This window comes from Mytilus californianus, unplaced genomic scaffold, assembly GCF_021869535.1.
Source record: "Mytilus californianus isolate M0D057914Y unplaced genomic scaffold, xbMytCali1.0.p SCAF_39, whole genome shotgun sequence".
In the NCBI taxonomy this organism is placed as follows: Eukaryota; Metazoa; Mollusca; class Bivalvia; order Mytilida; family Mytilidae; genus Mytilus; species Mytilus californianus.
Window position 1 is genome coordinate 1,086,542 of NW_026262689.1, and position 22,292 is coordinate 1,108,833.

Genomic DNA, 22,292 nt, shown 5'->3' on the forward strand with positions numbered 1-22,292 from the left:
AATTGACAACATGGTAAATTTGTCACAAAAAAACATTAAAATATGATAAAGCTTTCTTATATTAACACCTAACTATAGTTTTTTTAATTAAAAATTATTCATATATGTCCCCTACTATTAAGAAAACTTCGATCACAATCAGCCTCTTCAATAATACCACCCATAATAGAAAAAAACATTTACCTTAATCAAATGCTTAGCTAGTCCTAAATACAGGAAATGTAAAGTTCCCACTGGTGTATCTCTGAAAAAACAACAAAAGAGCATATATATATCATTTCTAAATATAGTAAATACATCAAGTCAATATGGCAAACAGTGAAAAAATACAAAATATGAAATGGAAAACACATGACCAAATAAACCAATGAGAAAAAAGAAAAATTAAACCATAAGTGATATTGTTAGTTACATAGTGTGCAATTGTCTTAATACGAGAATTAATTGAGTCAATAAAGTTCATATCGATACAAATTTTATAGACCTATCAGATTTAATTTATGCTTTTTTTTAATTACAAATTTATATATATAAATTCAATAATTAGGACAATATCAACCAAAAAAATTTAGATATCTAATCTAAAACTGTGAAAAATGAAAAATATGAGGACTATACAGCAACTTAAAAACATTTTTTGTAGGATCAATAATTTAAGGGAGATAATTCCAACTGAGATAATAAAAAATGGTACTTAAATTTACTAGGACAACATCAGCCAATCAAATTGTGAGAAATTACTCTAATTCAGGTTACTTATATAAGACAATTACCATCCATCCCAACAAATTGAATATATACGTCATATTGATATCCCTAAAATTATACTAAGCTTATAAAACACATGCATATGTGCTGCATACCTGTGTGGATCCATAAATTGCCATAAACAATTTTCGTACAATTTCACCCCTGTCTGTCTTTGTAAGGAGACTTTGTCTCGCACTAATTTGAGCCTTTCCAGTGTCCTCTTTGTTGTTTCCGGTGTTCTCAAATCCCATTTCTTAAAAAGGATCATCTGCCTACAGATATACAAATAAGTCTCACTAAATAATGTGATGTTTGGTATAAAAAAGTATTTTTTAATATGATGAACAACCATCCAACTTTTAGGTTTGTTTTTTTTGTTGGTTTCTATAAATAACCAGGTGCTCCTATTAAGTTATAGTGCGAAAACCAAGAAAAATGCTTATTTGGGCCATTTTAGGGCCCCTAATTCCTTAACTGTTCGGACCAAAACTCAAATTTTCAATCATAACCTTCCTATTGAGGTCATTAACCTTGTGTTGAAATATCATAGATTTCTATTTATTTATACTTAAGTTATTGTGCGAAAACAAAGAAAAATGCTTCTTTGGGCCCTTTTTTGACCCCTAACTATTGGGACCACAACCCCCAAAATCAATCCCAACCTTTCTTTAGTGGTATTGAACCTTCTTTTAAAAATTTATAAAGATCCATTCACTAAAACTAAAGTTATTGTCCGGAAACTAAATGCGTCTTCGGACACTGACGACGACGACGATGACAACATCATACCATTATAAGACGCAAAAGATTTTTTAAATAGTACCTGTGGCTGTGAATACTTACATTACATTTTGGGCAATATTTATTTGCAGATGGGCCTAAATGGTTGCAAGCCAAACTCATCATATGGTAGTCAGTAACAATCAGGGATATGTCAGTTGTCAGTATAACCTTTTGGTTAAGTGAAGCATCAAATGCTTCTATCCCTGATCTGAAAGATAAACAATAACATACAGTATATAAAAGTTCCATTTCACTTCATATCCTGTAAATGTACTTTTTTTCATGAGCACTTATTTTTGCAAATTGTGTATTTCAAACAAGTTTCCGGGTATTTATTTTTGTGATTTTTTTCTCAAAAGTAAACAAAAATTTGTTTTATAGTTATGATTATTGCCTCGCGTGTAAATCTGAACTGTATTTAAAGTAAAATCGTAAATAGCCGTTGGGTATACTGTATTACATGCTTGGTGGTTAGTGCATGCATTTCATATAAATGTAGAAGATGGCAGTTTGAAAAGAGATGACAGTTGATGACAGTTTGAAAAGAGGTTTTGTTAAGACCGGCATTGCAGGAGTCACACTCTGTAAATGACAAGCTGTAGTAACTTTGGTTATTTGTAAATAAGTTTCGTGTGTACATATTTGTGCTTGTTTTATTTTCAAAAAATCTAATTATAATTACAATTTTGTTTGTTATGAAATGATTACAGTAAAGCTTTCCAAAACATTGTCTGCTACTATACACACATGTTTGTGGATAACTCGATAGTTAAATTAAGCTTATCACAACTCCATGTATACCTGTTAGGTGGAATTGAAAGTTATAGATTTAAGAACATTTCAACAACCCTACCCATAACAAGTCCTGTCTTATTGACACAATGCATAGAATTAGATCACAAGACACAACATTTTAATTTCTTTAAACAATTATACATACTGTTTACAATTTTCAATGTCCTGGCAAATAGGAGACACAAGCTCAAGAATATCCATTCTATCAGCCACACCTAACAAAAACACATTCTTTCCTCTGTTTTTTTCTTCAACATTCAACCCAGAAAGCTGACCCTGGATGGCATGCAGGGGTGACCACCTTTTGGACTGATTGGCTGACATATCATCCATAAACAGGTTTAAAGGCACTGTTATAACAGGTAAACCGGTGTACAAAGATGATTGCTTTAAGATTGCATCTCTTCTCTGAAAAAACCCAAGATGTACTGTAAGTTATTCCTCACTTAAATGATACCATTGTTTAAAATTGCATTTGAATAAGTTGAAGGGGGGGCATCCCCCCCTTTCATGGGAACATTTTTGTTGATGATATAGTGAATCACTGAAGCATGACTAGAGCAGCCCCCTCTTAGGTCAGTCATCCCCCCCCCCTTTATGAAAAGTTCTGGATCCGCCACTGCAAATCCCCAATTGATGCTGATAGAGCTTAAAATACAATACAGCTTTCTCATAAATGCAAACATAAGTAAATGAACTTGAGTAAATAAGAATCTTTATAACTGAAGGCAAAAAAATAATATATTCATGTTACTTGGCGAATAAATTTATAAAGTGGCGAAAAATATATATTGTTTTTGGGAAAGAGGTGGCGAAAAAAAATTAATTGAACCAGCGGAAACCCTGACTGATAGTAATGTGACTTTATAGAAAATGTCATTGATCTAATAAGTAGTTCCTTAACATGTTGACTTAAGCAGAAAAAATTACAATGAAAATAGCTAATTAACTCCTTTATAAAACTAATGACATTTCTAACCTGTTCAAATTATCATCTATAAACAATGTACAAATGTTAAACAATGAAACACATACTTCTCTGGAAATGTTTATCAACTCCCCATTTATGAGCTCCATCAATGATGTGTCACTTGGAATAGAAAACACCTTGCATTTTTCTAACGAGACCATATGCAGTTGCCCGTACTTCACTAAACATCTAAAAAACAATTAAACTTACATTTATTAATGTTCAAAATTTTGGCACTAGCTTGTACTAACTGCAAATGCACATAAGGGGGAAGTTTTTGCACTAAAAAAACAATGCCATTAATTTCCTGTTTGGATTGTTTTACATTTGTCATTTAAGGGCCTTCTATTATGACTGTGTGGTTTTTGATCATTGTTGAAGGTCATACATTGTTTTAGGGTTGTTTATTTGATTACTGTGTAGAATTGTCTCATTTAGGCACTTAAACCACACCTTTTTGTTTTTCAAGGAGAATTCAAAGAGTACGACTCTTCTCTTAAAATTGTAATTCAAAACCTTTTTCATTAAAGAAATTGCAAATTTATGGCTTTGTGACAATTTTGAAAAAATAATGTGAATATTTGGTATTGTTTATATCTGTAAATGATATTTGTTCATCATCTACCTTGTATAAAGAAACTTTAAATCACAAAAAGAATAATATATGCCTTATAAGTTTTATACAATTTGAGATTATTGACCTTGACATGCTGAAAATTCTTATAAATGGTCAACTAATGAATTATGAAATCTACATTGTAGCTTGATAAAAGATATGAATTAAAACCTTTAGAGTTGTTTTTATACTCTAAAGACAGCTAAAATATCAAGAATCAATACATTCTGTTGAACAGAAGCAGTGAAATTATAATTTTGTGTCAATTTTTTATTGACATTTCTGCCTTTTTTGCAGAGTTATCTCCCATATCTATGGAAATCTCCATAGGAATTTTAAAATCATTATTTTTTACTTTTCCTCAAGTTAGATTTTATGAGATTTTTTTCTGTGTATATTTGGGGTATAATGATAAAGATTAAAACTTCTGTTGCAATTACTTCAAGGTCAGTGTCAAATTTATGCTAGATTGACTGGACTAAATACCATATCGCCTAACTTAAGTAATAAACAGCTGCGCCATGAGCGCATGATACGCCCGTCGTCTTGTGTGTGAATTTTTATGCAATAAGCATAAATAGTTTCTGACATATGGCATAACATGCGAAAACCCCCCTTTTTTTTTTACAAAAAACTCAATATCTCTAAAATAAAATTTTGAATCAAAACCAAAAAGTATACAGATCTTTAGATTAATATAACTAAGAAGTGTGTAAAATTTTAAGCAATAATCATAAATCGTTTTTGAGATAAGGCGCGACATGTGAAAACCCCCCTTTTAAAAAAAAAAAAAACAATATCTCAAAAATAAAACTTTGAATCAAAACCAAAAAGTATACAAATCTTTAGATTAATATAACTAAGAAGTGTGTAAAATTTTAAGCAATAATCATAAATCGTTTTTGAGATACGGCGCGACATGTGAAAAACCCCTCCCCCTTTTTTTACAAAATACTCAATAACTCTAAAATAAAATTTTGAATCATCACCAAAAAGTATACAGATCTTAAGATTAAAATAACTAAGAAGTGTGTAAAGTTTTAAGCAATAATCATAAATTGTTTTTGAGATACGGCGCGACATGTGAAAAAAAACACACACCTGTTTTAGTTACTAAGTCCCGTAACTCAGAAAGTTTTAATCTTATTTTCACCAAAAAGTATACAGATCGTTTGACCATCATAAGAAACAACTATGTTAAGTTTCATGAAATTTGGATAAGTCATTCTCAAATTACGGTGCGACATGTTTACGCCGGACATACAGACGGACGGACACTGGACATTTGTATACCATAATACGTCCCGTCAAAAATTGACGGGCTTATAAAAATATACATACTTTTCTTCCATGTTCATTTCAGACATGTATCTGTGTTCCTTGCCAATAAACACATCTACTTTAGCATACATCAATTTGTCTTCCTGCAACATCAAATTAAAAATTACAGCAGTTATGAAAGCATTTACATTTAATACTCATATTGAAACATCTAGAATAAGTTCTAAGCTAAAAAATAAGATATGAATACACTAACTTAGTAACTATGTATAATTTAACATAAAATTAATGAAATAAAATGATTTAGGCCCCAAGTATCTTGAAATTTATAACATCAATATTAAATACATCCCAATACTGACAAAAGTTACAACTATCAAATTTAAACAACAGCATCATACCATTATACAACAATTTTTTTTTGCATTAGTCACAGGACAACTCACAACATCCCTGATTCACAAAATTTAATAATTATAAATGCAACATTCAAAACAAAATGCATGAACATGAACTAAACTGGCTTTTAAAAAAATAAAATATTGTTTGATATTACATTAACATTGTTGTAGGAGTAACTAAGTTAAATTATCTCCCTTTGTTGGAGACTGCAAATCAAATCTCAATAAATAAGCTTTCATTACAGTCGGGAAAAATGTAATAAATTCAATAGTTCATATTTTGATTAATGATTTTGTTTCAAATTTTACATAATCTTATAAGGGATGTAATATTCATTTTTTATTTCGTTTTTAAACCTAAATCTGCTAATATCATCAGATATTTTTTTTTTACAGAATATCATTTTAAACGTCCCTATATCATGTATATCAGGTTTGCCAAATGCTTTGCATCAAAGTTTGGATGGTTAAGAACAATGCTGTGAGAAGAAAAGGGAAAAAGACTGATGTTAAAAGGATGTTATAACTGAATTGAATCAATAATTAGACTGTTTTGAATTACAATACCTGTACACTTTCCAGAAACTGCAAAATTTTGCCGTAGACTGCTTGACCATCAAGTTCAAAGGATATGAACTGCCCTTTAACAAATTGGTGTTTTTTACTGTTTATAGTCCAGTGAAATTCCATTTCTCTCCACTTACTGCCTGACACTTGGTAGTTTGACTGAGTAGTTGTTTCTACAGTTGGATATCTATATATATATATATATGGAGAGTATTTTATTATAAAATATATTCTTCTACATTTTGTTATATTTTTGAGATGCAATAAAGGTTTCGGGTACTTATGTAGTTGAAAAAAACAAATCTCTTATTTCATTGACATTGATAATTCATATTGACATGCGCTCTTAATATTTTTCAAGTACCTGGAGTGTCTTTTCCTTAAAGGGTTTTCCTCTGAGAATACATAGAAATATATAAGTGGGTGGTAATGGGGGTACCTTTGTGACAAATAACAGTAAAAAAATTTGAATATGAACATTCTTGGGTAAACAAATCTTCATATCTCCCTCAGGCACAGGAAATGAATGTTTTATTCCACTGCCTAAGCTTTGTATACTATCTGAACTTCAAATATTAGTTTGCAACTTTGCATACCGGCATTTTTTCTTATCCGCTTGTTTTTATTACTAAACACGACATATGTATTGATAAACAGTACGGATAAGCATTAATTATTTAATTAGTATTTTTGTTTTAACGTCTGAAATAAATTTGAACACGATAATGACATTTGCCAAAGCTTTTTAGAAAAATAAGAATTTCAAGACGTTATGTACATTAACCGTGCGTAACGTCGCATGATTTAGTCCCGACATTTCAGAGGGGAATATGATACTCAGAGTTGAATATGAAGTTTTGTTCGACGTCACGTGTGAACGTTTCAACCAATCAAATGTTGATTTCGCTATAAAAATCAACATGCAGTGGAATAATATAGATTATTAGATATTAGATATTATTATTTAAGATATAATATTACTAAAAACAGCAAAATTCCTTAAAATCACTAATTCAGGGACAGCAACCCAACAGTTGTATCATAGGTGGGGCATAAATACTGCATTTTACCCCCATGTTCTATTTTAAGCCATGTCATTCATCTTGGACAGCGGGGGGATCCTTGGACACATTTTTAAAATTTAGATACAAGACAAACTTATTTCTCATGTTTTTGTTAAAGAAACTTGCTATTGAAAATTGTTGAAAGAAGCAAACATTAAAGAGTGTGCCCATTTCATTTTGGGGGCCATAATAAGCAAACTATTTGACTTACCTTTTAAAATTATAACAATTTTACATGTTTGTTTATACAAATATTATAAATACAGACAAAACAAAAATTATACAAAAAAGTTCATTATAATAAAATAAATAACTCAGATTACTTGCTTTTTAACTAAACTTTTGAATATTTTTTTAAATAATTTTTTTTATAACAATTTAAATGAATGAATTACCTTTTGGATCATATCTTCCATTTCCATTTTTGTCTGAAGATACTTCTTTATTTTGGACAGTGGAGGCACATTACGACACCCACATTCCTTCATTATGTACATGACAAAAGACATTACCTCATCACTCTGAAGAACAATAAAAAAAAAAAAATGAAAAGTGAAACATGACTGTCAAATATTGATATCTATGTATATCTGCATGGCTGCAACATCAACAAAAATAAAATGTATGGTATAAATGAAAATATAAAATTACAGTGAAAGACATAACTTCAGGTGCAGTTCGCAAGAGTTACTCACTCCTTTTTTGGTGCAAGTTTTTACTTCTTTAAAAACACAACGTGAAGCAAATTAACGCTTCTTAATACTAACTCTGGAAATACTTTATTCTTATTATACATTTGAAATCTTTAGTTTTGAACTTTATTTACATACTCTTGTTTAATCATTGTTTGTTAAATACATGCAATTGTTGTACATTTTTGAATAAATATGAGGGGGATAGGACCTTTATCAGGACTAGGAGATTGGGTGTTTTTAAGCTCGGGATAAACCCTTTCCTAATCTTGGAATCCTTTTTTCGAATTTCAGGATATCGGGATTGAAATTTTTTTAAGTCATAAAACTTTGCTCAGTGCTTGGAGCTCAATATTCATGCTCGAAACATAAAATTCAGCATTTTGATTGGGTGATTTTGGAGTATGGGTACAAAAAAACTGACTCGAACGTTTTATGACTTCAAGGCCTGGCCTTGCGGTCATAAAACTTTTGAGCATGATTTTTTTACTCAGACTCAAGAATTAACCAATCAAAATACTGGATTTTGTGTTGGAGCTCAAATTTTGTACTCCTTGTACTGAATAAAGTTTTATGACCAAGAGCCTTGTTTGAATTCAGTTTCAGTCCAATTGTTTGTAAATAAATTTAATTATCATGTTTATTGTGATTAATATGCTTTTTATATGGGCTGCTTTAAGGTTCATGTGGACCATTAGGCTAAATTGGCTGCATTTTTCAGATGCACAGGTTTGTTTGAATCTGTACTCTCAGTAAATTTTGAGGTAATAATGCAGTCATTTTATCCAAAGGGTTCACATGAACCTTAATTGACAATAAAAAATGTACTCCCTCTTTGAGAGAGATGTGCAAAAATCAGTGATTGAAATAGCATCACATTTTATACAAATGAATATTATGACCCTTAAGACCCTGGGGAGACCACAATAAATAATTACAATGTTTTGTATGACTTTTCCATATTTTTTTTTGGATGCCTTCCTTCAACTGAAAGGGGTAACAGCAAAAATCAAAAAATAGCCTTCTAAGTTTCTAGACATCATAAATTACAAAATTACTTTGACTAGACTAAGAAAAAGAATAAGAATATTCTATTTACAATTGAAGGGCCCTATAGGTTATAAAGAGCTTTCATCACAATACATATATACAAGTACATAAGATTGGACATAAATTGGACACATATAAGAAAACAGCTAGAATAAGATATGCAATCAGAATGTAAACTTACAACTCGGTGGGTTTTAGAACTGTATAATGAAGTGAGGAGAAAGTGGGTTTTGGAATCGAATGGGAACCACTCTGTTTCTGTCCTGGTGTCACGGCTTCGTTCCTCGTAATATTCTTGTTCATCCTCATCATCTACAGCTTCATCTTCTTCTTCTTCAAAATCTTCATCGTAATTATCTTGACCGTAACTGGATTGATAGTCTACGGTCGCACCATCTACGATCATGTCAGTGGGCTGAGCCTGAGTAGCGCTATCCGTGCATAAATCATTCTCGTTATTTTCACAGTTTACCTGGGTGGAAAAATTCAGTACACGCAGATGCCGATCAGATTCCAAATGCCGGTGATAATTTGCACTTTTTCCTGTCTCGTACCCACAACAATCACATTTAAAACTATCCGGTGCCTCAAATTTTGACGTCCGATTGCGAGACATGTCAGCGGCTTCATTGACAACCATCAACATCGATGAAACGCTTTATAATTGTAATCAACGAAATCGCATCTCTTTGAAACGTATACGTAACCCTGCTTATACATGACGTCATAATACAGACGACAGTTCTGTCAAAATTATTACAGTTCTGTCAAAGACGCCAAAGATCAAAGGAAGACAAAAAGATTAAAGATAGACAAAGATTCGAATTGAAAGCCATGTTTCAGGTAAAAAAAAACAATCTTTCAGCGTCATAAAACCAGAAAAAAAATCAATGCCACACAATGAACTAGAAATTTTATAAACATGCAAATATTCTATTTCTGTTACGATTTTTAATTTTAATGGAAAGAAGGATAACATGAATTTTGTTAAAAATTTATAAACAAGTGGACACAGTTGTAGGTGAGGTTGTAGTGGTGGAAATTACAGCAATTACAGGCGAAAATCTTTAGAAACAATGGTTGCACTGTCTGACAAACATGTGTTGCAGTAAAAAAAAGTTTGAATAAAGTTTTTTATTACCTCCCAAACAGATATTTTTTGTCAGAGTAATTTTTGAAACCAGACTGAGATAATTATTATAAAAAGCAAAGTTTAAGTAAGGCATTGCTGGTAATTAGTTAAAAAGCTTAAATTTACCCACACAATGTATACATAGCCTTTCAATCAAAATGGAGAGAAACAAAACTGTATGAGAACAAATCATTAAAAGCAACAACAAAAAAAAATTGTTTTATTTTTGAAAGAATTAATTTTTTAACAGGACAGCCAAGATAGTAATACTAATAGTATTGATGAAGGAGGCCTAGGGTCACAGCAGGACCTCTTTGATGACAGGGTAGCAGCACCCCTCCCTAACCTACCACATGCACAGTTTTGTTGTGATGGGTGTAAATCTAACTCTTTGTTGTTAAAAGAAATAGGTATGTTACGTTTTTGAATCTATATATATGGTCACATGTATTAAAATTTAAATATCTTTAGTGTTTCCATCCCAACTTGCACTGTTTTATAGACCCATAGTCCAACTTGCATGATTTTTAAAATTATTCAAATTGGTTATGCAATGTATTGGAACCTACTTCTTTTGAAATACTTGTTGGTAATTGTTGCAAATTGACAAAACAGGGGAGATAACTCATGAAACTACAAAAAACTATAAAGTAGCCATGTCATTGAATTAAAAACTAGATGGGCACTGTATGATACTTACTAACTAAGAAAGAGCCTGCACTTATTAGATTAATATCATATAAATATATTGTGTAAGTAGACATTTTTTTTTGCTTTGAATTTCCTGTAGTAAAGAATAAATCATTTGACCAATTATTTTCCCATATGTTAAATGCTGAATATCTTTCTTTGCTTGCTTGCCTATTTAAAAACGGCATGAAATGATGAAATATAGATAATTTCTTTAGTAAAAATGCATATATATTTTAATTTTACACTTTACATTTATTATTTTTTATTTTTTTTTAAAGTGCCTGCATGTCACATTATAAAGACCTTGAAATACATCTTTATAGCTATCTATTTATTTTTTTAACTTATAATTATTACAGTAAAGGAATTAAAAGATTTAAAACAATGTGTGAACACAGCAGCAAAGCCTGGAAGGTCATTTACCTGTATTGAGAAGACAGATATGGAGGTAACTCTTGAGAAAGTTTTGAAAATATCTACAATTTGTAAGAATTAAAGCTGCAGTCAGTCACTGTAATCAATATTATAGATCTTTCAGGTCTGGCGATCAGCAAATCACTGAATTGTTTCTTTGCTCAACATATACAGTTGAGACTCTTGAGAGCACCAATATTCTCAGTAGTGAAACTAGTATACATTCTTAAATTTATGGTAAAGGAATTATAAGTCTCTTAATGTACAATATGAGACAGAACTCTTTGATCATGTTTTTTTTTTATTATTATGCCCAAGCAGTAACAAAGAGGGCATTAAGTAATACCCATGTCCGTTTGTCCAGTCTGTCCGTCCTGACCATTCAAAAAATGGTGTCTGTTCTCTCATTTTAGTTTGCCTCAACAAAATATTATAAAACTGAAACAAAATGCATACTATCACAAAACAAAGATCATGGTCGAAATTGGGTGTCATCACTTTATTCTTTCATAAGCCCCTTTATTAGCCTAGACAATTGCTGATTTTTTTTGGTTTCCATTCTATATATAGCTTTAGTTTGCCTCAACCAAATATTATAAAACTTATATACAATGCACATTCCCACAAAATATAATTATAGATAAAGTTTGAAATTGAGTGGCAAAACTTTTACCATTTATGAGTTATGCCCCTTTATTTATGGAAAAATCTCTCAATCTGTTGTTTCTGTTCTCTAACTGCAGGTTGCCTCCACCAAATGCAATGAACTTATTCAAAATGCTTAGGGTATAATTGCTAAACTGTCTTGAATATGTGAATCCTGTATCTTTATGTGGACGCATGCACATTTACAGGCGCATCTAAGGCCAAATTAGACATATTCTCCATTTTTGTCGATCCTGCGACTTTTGTCGCAGAAAGCTTGACATAGGGATAGTGATCCGGCGGTGGCGGCTATTGTCGAGCCTGCGAGTTTTGTTGCAGAAAGCTTGACATAGGGATAGTGATCTGGCGGCGGTGGCATTGGCTTACTTCTTAAAAGCTTTATATTTTAGAAGGTGGAAGACCTGGATGCTTCATACTTTGTATATGGATGCCTCATGTTAGGAAGTTTCCGTCAGTCACATGTCCAATGTCCTTGACCTCATTTTCATAGTTCAGTGACTACTTGAAAAAAAAGTTAACATTTTTTGTAATGTTAAATTCTCTCTTATTATAAGTAGTAGGATAACTATATTTGGTATGTGCGTACCTTGCAAGGTCCTCAGACCGTCAGCATTTTCACTTGACCTTGACCTCATTTCATGGATCAGTGAACAAGGTTAAGTTTTGGTGGTCAAGTCCATATCTCAGATACTATAAGCAATAGGTCAAGTATATTCGGTGTATGGAAGGACTGTAAGGTGTACATGTCCAACTGGCAGGTGTCATCTGACCTTGACCTCATTTTCATGGTTCAGTGGTTATAGTTAAGTTTTTGTGTTTTGGTCTGTTTTTCTTATACTGTATGCAATAGGTCAACTATATTTGGTGTATGGAAATATTTTATGATCTATATGTCAGTTGCGCAGGTTTTATTTAAGGAATGACTGTAATATTTTTTCTGTCTATGAAGAAATAACATCAAAAATGTGGTGCACACTGAATAACCCGCGTAGTGGGTTATTTTAAAGTGTGCACCACATTTTTTATGTTATTTCGAATAGACAGAAAAAATATTACAGTCATTTCTTATAATTTAATTCTAAATTCCATTTTAAACCGGAGTAAACCATGAAAAAACGTTGATGACGTCACGGTCACATGACAAAATTATGTCTATGAGCTGATAAACAAAACAACGTCAGCCAATCATATGACGCGTTACATCCAAAATTAAATTATTTGACCTTGACCTCATTTTCACAGTTCATTGCTCAGCGTTAATTTTTTGTGTTTTGGTCTGTTTTTCTTATACAAGCCATAGGTCAACTATATTTGTTGTATGAAAGAATTGTTAGCTGTACATGCCTGCCTGGCATGGTTCATCTGACCTTGACCTCATTTTCATGGTTCAATTGTCAATGTTTAGTTTTCTTGGTTAATGTTAAGTTTATGTGACAGTTGTAATAAAGCTTTATATTAAGGACTATCAACATAATATCAGTGATTAGTTAAGAAGGCGAGACATTTCAGCGTGTGCACTCTTGTTTCACTTTCATTTATAAATGACAGACCTCAATCATTGCACTTTAGAGCACCTTAAAATATTTAATGATAGCTTCTGCTGGTTACAAGAAAAATCACCAGTGACATGTGTATATCATAGAAGAGTTGAAAAGAATGATCAGGTAAAAAAAAAACCAGACAAAGAATGAGCTATAATTTGACCAAACATGATGAGTCAAATAAAATTAAGATCTTATAATAATTATAAAGGGAGACAGAAACTTAGAAGACTGAGACTACTGATGTTTTTCCTCTTTGTAGAGACCGTTGACAGATTACCTGAAAAGCCGGTTCCCAAAGAACCCATTTTTGGCAGACCCAGACACAGAGTTAAAAGTAAGATTTATTGGTGATGAATAAATACATATGCATGTTTAAACCAAGACTTAATTGTCATCTGCCTTTTAGTTTAAGTGGGAAAGTTCTGTCTCTCCGTCTATATGAATTTTATGTGTTCAGCATTACTGATGACTTTCCCTTTATGGATTTTCATGAAACAGTGTCCCAAATAAATGTGTACTTGTGAGTTTGCCAGTCACTTAAAATCACTGCTTCATCCTATATTTTATAATTGCCAATTTGGCACCAAGTTCTATGTAGGCATGGCAATTGCAAATCAATCAACTTTTTGAAATAATGGTAAACAACAACAGATTTTTGTGTCAGCTGAATACTGCAAAGTCACAGTTTATAATTCCGGATGTTTGGTATTATACAGCATGAGATGTATAAACATGCTTTATGGTTCTGATCAACTTGAAAAATAGAGAGGCAGATTACACACTTCTCTTGCTTGAAGGACTCAATCGTACTAGCAATATAACATTTAAAAAAACAACATATAAATTCAATGGAATAATTATTTAACTGGACAAAAATACAAAAAATATGAAAATTCATTGTTTATTGGAACAATTACTGAGAGCATTTATATCATATTAAATGGTTAATTTGAATAAAGGTGAAAATATAACTTTTATTTTGCATACTTGTTTTTGTTTCAGGCCAAATTAATGTCGTTAAAGAGGAGACTCGCTCCAGAGGCAGACACCCAAGAAGTGCTTAGAGCAGGAGTTAAGTTCAGCACTAGGAAAATGGTCGACTTTAGGTCTCAAACCAAAAACAAGGTAACCATGAAATTTTTGAGAGTGTTAGAAGAATGACATACAAGCATTGTAATTCAGTGCTTGTCTTTTGTTGATGTGTTACATATATACAGTCCGCCAAAAGTTAAGCACCACCTATCTTTGTTGCATCGAAATTTTTTTCATTTAAAAAAACCAGTTAATCCTCGAAAAAGAGAAAATATTCATGTAGCAATCTTGCTAGCATATGCCATAAACAAACCATACACTTAAGTTTGGTCACTGATGCAGGTTCGATGCATTTGAATTTTGCGTTCATAGAAATAGTGAAAATTACACAAATCAGAAACGGAATTTAAGTTTTACTTTGATTTTATTTTTTTACAACAATTAATCACCCAAAATCATTAAAAGTCTCTACAAATAATCTTTGGTATGTTCGCAAATTTAATGTCAATATTTAAGTCAATAGAATGTGTAACAACCTCTCTTCCGGTACAGTTCCACAACACGGCGTCTCATACTCTGTACAAGCCTTCTGAACTTTAGTTGAGCAAATTTATTCGATTCATCAACAATTGCCCCTCTTAAATCGCCAAGATTTTGCAAAGGTGGATCTCTGCGATTGAGATTTCTGCCAATGGCATCCCAGACATGTTTGATAGTGTTCAGGTCTGGAGACATGGAAGGCCAAAAGATAGTGTCAATGGCTTCTTGATCTTTGTAATCGGTTACAATCCTTGCCCTGTGTGGTCTAGCGTTGTCGTCCATGTACGAGGGTCTTGACGCAAGTTGGGGATTCTCAAAATGAGGGACTACAATGTTTCTAAGCTCCAAATCCCTGTATGTGTGTCTGTTCATGTTACCCTGCAAAATATGCATACCCAGCTTACAACAGTATGAGAAGAAACCCCATACTGTTACACCACCATCAACGATTGCTGTCGTTGGGCAATTGTTGTTTTGGTGATAGGCAGTTTTATTTCCCCGCCAAACTCGTATTCTGCCGTCTATTGCTGGTAACAGAAACCAGCTCTCATCTGACCAATGAATATTTTGCCAGGTTCTCATGTTCCATCGTCGATGGTCATTAGCCCTTTGAAACCTGATTATACGGTGCCTGGCTGTTAGGGCACGTCTTTTGACAACACGACGTGCTCTTAGGTAGCCTTTATGAAGTCGACGGACCAATGTTCGAACACTAACACGACCACCTGGAGGCCAGTGGTGTCTAATCTATGGGGCAGGAGTAAATGGGTTGGCTTTAGCACGACCAATAAGTAGTCTGTCATCACGATAGGTAGTTAAACGGGGTCTTCCTGACCTTGGTCTACCATTTACAGTTCCTGTGTCAATATGACGTTGTAAAAATCTGACAATGACGGTGCGATTAACATTGAAATGGTTACCAATGCTCCTAGTGCTCCTACCGGCATTTGACATGTCAATTGCTTGTCAACGTTCAGTCACAGATAATTTACCGCTTGCCATATTTCACAGTGACTTGGTGAAGGTCAAATTTCACCTGTACGCGGGACAGTAGGAAGATGATTTAAAGGCATCGAAACAGTGTATTTGTTAAAGTGCAGATGACCTTTAATAAAAGGTTGCTTGGCGGGTATATCGGAGTTTAATTTTTTTGGTCGTAATGAATTTTCTTAGTGTATGCGATAGGCAATTCATAACACCAAACATAAATATTTTTTTCGCAATAGTTAAAAAAATATTGACAGTTATATTAAGGTGATGCTTAACTTTTGGCGGACTGTATATATTTGTTTTTAGTTCATTTTTTGTACATGAATTAAGCCATTACTTTTCTAGTTTGAAATGTTTTACATTTGTAATTTGCTGGCCTTTTATAGCTGACTTTGCGGTATGGGCTTTGCTCATTGTTGAAGGCAGTATGGTGACCTATAGTTATTAATTTTTGTGTCATTTGATCTCTTGTGGAAAGTTTTGTCATTGACAATCATACCACATCTTCTGTTTTATACTAGGTGTTGTCCTATAACTATTATCTTGATTTACAGTTCTAAAGATGCATATCAAATGTACATCTATAAACTGTATATAAACTGTACAGGTGTAAAGTGGTATACAAATGTACATTTTTAAAGCTGTATATAAACTGCACCTCTGTAAAAGTGCACATTTTTAAATTTGTATATAAGCTTTATAGATTCTACCACTGCATCTTGTGTAATACAATATCTATCCAGTTTATTTATAGTTTTAAAGATGTACAGTTTATATACAGCTTTACAGAGGTAAAGTTTTATATATGGCTTTACTGCTGTACAGTTTTGATATACAGCTTTACAGATGCACATTTTATATGCATCTTTAGAACTTTTTTCTAAACGCCTTCAGATATTCAAGTTTAAGTTAGGTTCAGTTCCACTAATTTTTTATGAAAATACGAGCTTTGGACTTTGATAAATTGTTGAAAATCACAGTTTAATACAGGCTTTTTTCTAAACGCCTTCAGATATTGGGCTGATTTTTGGATTGTGAGTTAACCATGATGAGTTATAGATCAAGTTAAAGTTAGGTTCAGCTCCTCTGATTTTTGTCAAAATTAAGGGTTCACGACTTTGAAAATCACAATTATACAGACTTATTTTCTATACGCCTTCAAATTTTGAGTTGATTTTTTATATGTGAGACAACCATCATGTTTGTGTCCACAGGTGTTGTTGAAATTGCAGTTTTTCAACTCTTTGAGACAGGGCCACTCATGTCGTTTCTACACATTTAGTTTTGTTTTTTAATCTGTATCATCAGATTTCTTTAGGCCTGTAATAAGGATATATAACTGTTAAGAGACCTCTTGAATACTAATGTACCTCTGATACTTCACCATATATATGAGGTGATTTAAAAAAATCACCAAATAAGATACATGATTATTTATTATATCTGAACATTAAACACAATTTGTTCCTACTACTGAAAATGAGGACATGGACAACATTTCCTTGGAAAATAAATCAGAGAATTATTTAGACTAATACAGGACATAAAAATTACTTGTATTTTCATGATTTATTCATGCTTAAAATGGAATTTAGAATTAAATTAAAGAAATAATGACTTTTAATTTATATTTTTTCTTTCTAATAACATCAAAAATGTGGTGCACACTTTAAAATAACCATGCAGATATGTGCACCACATTTTAGATGCTATTTCTTCATAGACAGAATTTTTGTAAAGTTATTCCTTAAGAAACATAAATTGCTTACATGTAATCCTATCATGATGTTTGAATTACTTTTTAGATGCTATCAAGAAATGAATCCGCAGACTTAGGCTGTAAAAGTCTAAAGGACTTGGGAAAAGCCCTTTTTTCTAGGTTTCAATGCCAAGATGAGGAAGCTGTTGAAAATATGACAGTTGCTTTAGTAAGTACATGAATCATTATTTTAAAAAAAATAATAGATAATTATTATCATATTAAAAATATAGTCCCCACATCTGAATCTTAAGATATTCATTATGTGAAAGGAGTGTAAAAAACACATTTTGTAATTCACTTATTCATCACATGGATGATGTTGATCACATAAAATACATATTATGATAATTATTAGCTGTAAGAATTCTCAAAATCAATCACTTAAGAGTTTAAGCAACTTGTCACGTCATTTTTCAGATAAACTCAATTTGTGTCAGTAGAACATTAGTTATGAGTAGGTTACATACACTATAATACAGAAAAAAATGAAATACAAGTTATTCTACTGCATACCTAATTCATCTATTGAGCTGGCTGTTCGCTTATATAAATACAATGATGCAACATTTATATATATATTCATTACCTGGGTGAAACAATAAGGAAAATTTAATTTTTAATTATATTGTATACACCTTGAAATATTAAGTTATTAAAGTTAACAACTATGCATATTGGTATCTAGTTTGTAGAAAATCCAGCCAGTGCCTTTATAACCTGGGAAAGACCTTAGGAATTTATCAAAATATGTATAAACTCTAATTTAATTCTTTAAATTTCCATTTGATATTTGGCATGTTGGACATGATAATGATGAGTTGTTACTGTGTTAGCAATTTTCATGTCTGTTCTTTGTCAACCTCCTTTGTAACTGTAAAGAGACTTTGAAACCAATGGGGCACTGAAAATGTGTGCATTAAACACTAGTTTTGTATAAACATACTATAAATTGAAACATTTTTTTTAATCTTTATTATTGATCTTTAATTATTTTTCAGAGAGCATTCAGCCATGAAAAAAAGCAGTTAAAAAGGCAGTCTGGGGAGCCCTTGGAGGATTACTGGACATCCTTCAAGGGTTACCTTGGGGATCTTTTGGAAAGCCAGGACCAGGACAAATGGGTCCTGCTTAAAGAGCGGGAAGTCAAGAGAATTGAGAGATATAATAAGTATGTAATATAAATATAATTTACACTTTCGCTAGCTTGTGACATATTATGTATACAAAGATGTCATTTTATTTTCAATATTCTACTTTGTCATCATCATGACCAAGCAACACATACTCTTTTGAAAATATTAAAGATAATTCCATAAGAAAATATAAGGAAAGGTCATATGTATTTGGTTCCTTTAATTAAAAGGCACAGTCATTTGGAAATAACTTTATTTGGATGTAAAGTTTTTATTGAACTAACAATTTAAGTCACGTCCCTAAGACATCTTGTATGGGATATATGTCATGTATGTAAAGGTTTTAGGACACAATCAGAAACTTTTGAACTGTATGTTTTCAGTAAAACAAGTTTTAGGCAGGCAAATTTTGGAATAATTTATATGGAACGATCATTATATTTTTTACCATATATTATTATTTCTAAAATATTAGGATCAGACCCTACATCATACTTTACTGGTTAAAAAAATGCATGAAAACAAGAGTACATGTATACATATAATATAATGATTGAGCTTAATATTTCCTTATACATCTTATTTTTATTGGGAAAGGAACTTAAGTCTAGATTAATTAAAATTGAGGGTTCATTTTATTTAAGTTTATTTAACTATAACTCTTTGTATTCTTCGTTAATAGAATAGCTAAATTTAAATGTGTCCTTTATAAATATGAGAATTCTTTTTTTTTTTACAGATAAAGATGGACATGATTGATGGAGTGCTGGAATAGCTTAAGTTTTAAAACAATATGAGAACACTTAATTTTATGATTTTCTGTTTATATATTTCTTTCTTTATATGTAATATAAGTATATTTTTGTAATTGATTGTTGTTATTTTTTTTTCTTATCAATTTAGTGCTTGGCAATTTGGAAGAAAGAATTATAGCATCGAAATTGAAAAAGTATAAGACAAACATAAAGGGAAAGTTTGTTCTTATGTTGTACAGGTACACCTCTACCCAGGTTAGACGGAGGGTTGGTGCCTTAAAACCAGTTTAACCCCACCACATTTTGTATGTGCCTGTCTCAAGTCAAGAGCCTGTAATCGGTGGGTTTTGTTGTTTGCTTTGTTACATAGGTAATTTTTGGTTAGTAATTTTGTACATAAATTAGGCTGTTTACTTTCTGGTTTGTATTGTTTTACATTTGTCATTTCAGGGCATTTTGTAGCTAAGACTATATGGTATGGGCTTTGCTCCTGGTTGAAGGGTGACCTAAAGTTGTTAATGTTTGTGTCATTTGGTCTCTAGTGGAGAGTTGTCTCATTAGCAATCTAACAACATTATCTTTTTTATATGCCATTATGCTTTAAATTTTGCATTCTGTTTAATATATGTTCTTGAACAGTTATGATTACAGAGTGAGCCAAGTTATATTCATTATACAGAAATTATAGCGCATGCATGTTGAAAAAGAAAAAATAAAGCACCACAAAATTCACAATTCAGGTGAAATTAACATGAAAAAATTAACGTGAATTTCACGTGAAATCTCAATTCACGTGAATTTAACATGAAATTTTTAACGTGAATTTCACGTGAAATCTCAATTCACGTGAATTTCACATCAGATTCACGTGAAATTCACGTGAAAAATTTCACGTGAGTTTCATGTATAAGCTCGTTTGAGGTGAATCTCACGTGAAAAATTTCACGTGAAATTTACGTGAACAAAATTTGCCTGTGTAGGTTGAAAAATACAGGCAAAGTTTAGATGTTTATGAAGTGTCCTATATTTTGACTTTAGTGGAACCTTAAGCTTTATTACATTCTGCTAAATTATAGAAAATACAATCAGTATTACAACTGAAAATAGCCAGTCATTTTCCCATTATTTTGTGTTACTTTTTATATATCCTAGACTCAATGTGCTGCCCAAAAGAATGTGGAAAAGAATGCGTAAGTAATGTTTTTTGAAGTAATGAAAACTAGAGGTCATTCGTTTAAAGTAAATTCATGATATATAGTTTTCCGAAATCATTCGAAATGACATTTTTGTATATTGAACATGTTAATTTACAATTATTATTTGAACGAATCATATCTTTATCGAAGAGTCTGCAATATAAGAATACTTCAAAAAAAAATAGAAACTCATATTTTACAAATGAATGCATGGCTTAAAGAAAAAGGCGACATATAACAGTTCCTTGTGACATATAGGCTTCATTGGTTTTTAGGAATTTCCTAACGCCCAGTAGCAAACAGTGCATGTATATCAACACATAATAAGTTTCACAATACAACAAACATATCTATAACTCATTAAAAAAAGGCTTCTGATTGGGTACTCAATACATTCGTTTCGTCTACACAAGACTCATCGGAAGCGCTCGAATCAAAACATTAGGAAGGCTCATTAGGAAGTACGAAGTTGAAGAGTATAAACAATTGAAAATTTCAAAAGTTAGAAAGTCAAGCCCCGTGATAAAAATAAAACCTTAGTTCTTCGAATAATTCAATAGACAAATAGTATTTATTGTTAGTACATAGTAAAGGTTGAACAATAGAAACTTCCACTTGCAAACAAGGTGCGTTTGTTTAACTGCAAAAGTTAAGCCTTTGCAGTGGTGCATCCGGAAACCATAACGACATTTACTATATCCCAAATGTTTTTTCGATTCGTCAGCAAAACGTTTAAAATACTAAAACGATGAGTAATCGTAAAAAAGGCAGCAATAGTTTTCCGATGTTCAATTGACTCCTGTAAGAAATATGCTACGTTGCACTAAAATAATATTGGCGTTATTCTCGATGTTTCTCAATAAAAGTAAACATGTTTTGTTATAAGAAAGAACTGATGGTCTATGTAATGTTTAAATACGAAGTATGTATTTGGGAATCAATTTTTTTTTCTTATGCTTAAGGTGCAGAAACAAATTCTTAAAGTGACTGAAACGATTTCTGCTCTAAAGATAAAGAGCGACCCTTTCAATTTTTCGTGTATCTGACATCAAAAGATGCTGCAATATATTTCTGATAAATAACACGACCGGCATCACTATTCGAGAAGATGAATTAGCGGTCTAGATGTTGTGTTGATCAGATTATCCTTTTCTGTGAAGTTTTCTTAATTTTTGTGGCTTTTTCTTCAACGTTTTGTATTTGCTGTGTGTGTCTTTTTCGTTTTGATAGTTTTGGTCTCATCTTACTAATATGTGTATACTTTAGCTGTTGCTGTTAATATTTTATCACGTCAGTTTGGTCAACCATCTTTCTAGAAACATTTTAATTGATCTATTTTGCAAGTGATATTTGTGACTAGATATCTAGCTAATTACTGATCATCAATAAAATACTATGAACAGTAAAAAAATGGGTTTTCTTCTGCTGTATAGCAGACTTGAACATTTCGTTAATCTTCTAGGATA

At 31.8% G+C, this 22,292-nt stretch overlaps 2 protein-coding genes across 2 annotated transcripts; one reads left to right on the forward strand and one right to left on the reverse strand.

Moving 5' to 3' along the window:
• Window positions 1-2,463: 2,463 nt before the first annotated feature.
• On the reverse strand, window positions 2,464-9,881 carry LOC127736865 (uncharacterized). Its single transcript, XM_052247439.1, has 5 exons — window positions 9,034-9,881; window positions 7,623-7,790; window positions 5,256-5,338; window positions 3,364-3,487; window positions 2,464-2,736 (listed from the first exon to the last, which is right to left on the reverse strand). Exons 1-5 carry the CDS (start codon window positions 9,613-9,615, stop codon window positions 2,464-2,466), a joined length of 1,230 nt encoding a protein of 409 aa, XP_052103399.1. The 5' UTR covers window positions 9,616-9,881.
• A 464-nt stretch (window positions 9,882-10,345) lies between these two features.
• On the forward strand, window positions 10,346-19,743 carry LOC127736876 (uncharacterized). Its single transcript, XM_052247452.1, has 7 exons — window positions 10,346-10,511; window positions 11,154-11,242; window positions 13,678-13,752; window positions 14,421-14,543; window positions 17,786-17,908; window positions 18,741-18,910; window positions 19,615-19,743. The coding sequence occupies exons 2-7, from the start codon at window positions 11,237-11,239 to the stop codon at window positions 19,616-19,618; spliced, it is 501 nt and encodes a 166-aa protein (XP_052103412.1). The 5' UTR covers window positions 10,346-10,511; window positions 11,154-11,236; the 3' UTR covers window positions 19,619-19,743.
• The last annotated feature ends 2,549 nt before the right edge of the window (window positions 19,744-22,292 follow it).

Bases quoted from the DNA above. Each gene is read 5' to 3' on its own strand.
- LOC127736876 (XM_052247452.1), top strand. The intron at 14,544-17,785 runs GTAACCATGAAA...ATTACTTTTTAG, and splicing joins GGTCTCAAACCAAAAACAAG to ATGCTATCAAGAAATGAATC. The intron at 17,909-18,740 runs GTAAGTACATGA...ATTATTTTTCAG, and splicing joins AAAATATGACAGTTGCTTTA to AGAGCATTCAGCCATGAAAA.
- LOC127736865 (XM_052247439.1), bottom strand. From the start codon at position 9,615: ATGTTGATGGTTGTCAATGAAGCCGCTGACATGTCTCGCAATCGGACG. The intron at 5,339-7,622 runs GTAATTCATTCA...TTGATGTTGCAG, and splicing joins TGGAAGATATGATCCAAAAG to GAAGACAAATTGATGTATGC. The intron at 3,488-5,255 runs GTATGTATATTT...ATTGTTTTTTAG, and splicing joins GAAATGAACATGGAAGAAAA to ATGTTTAGTGAAGTACGGGC.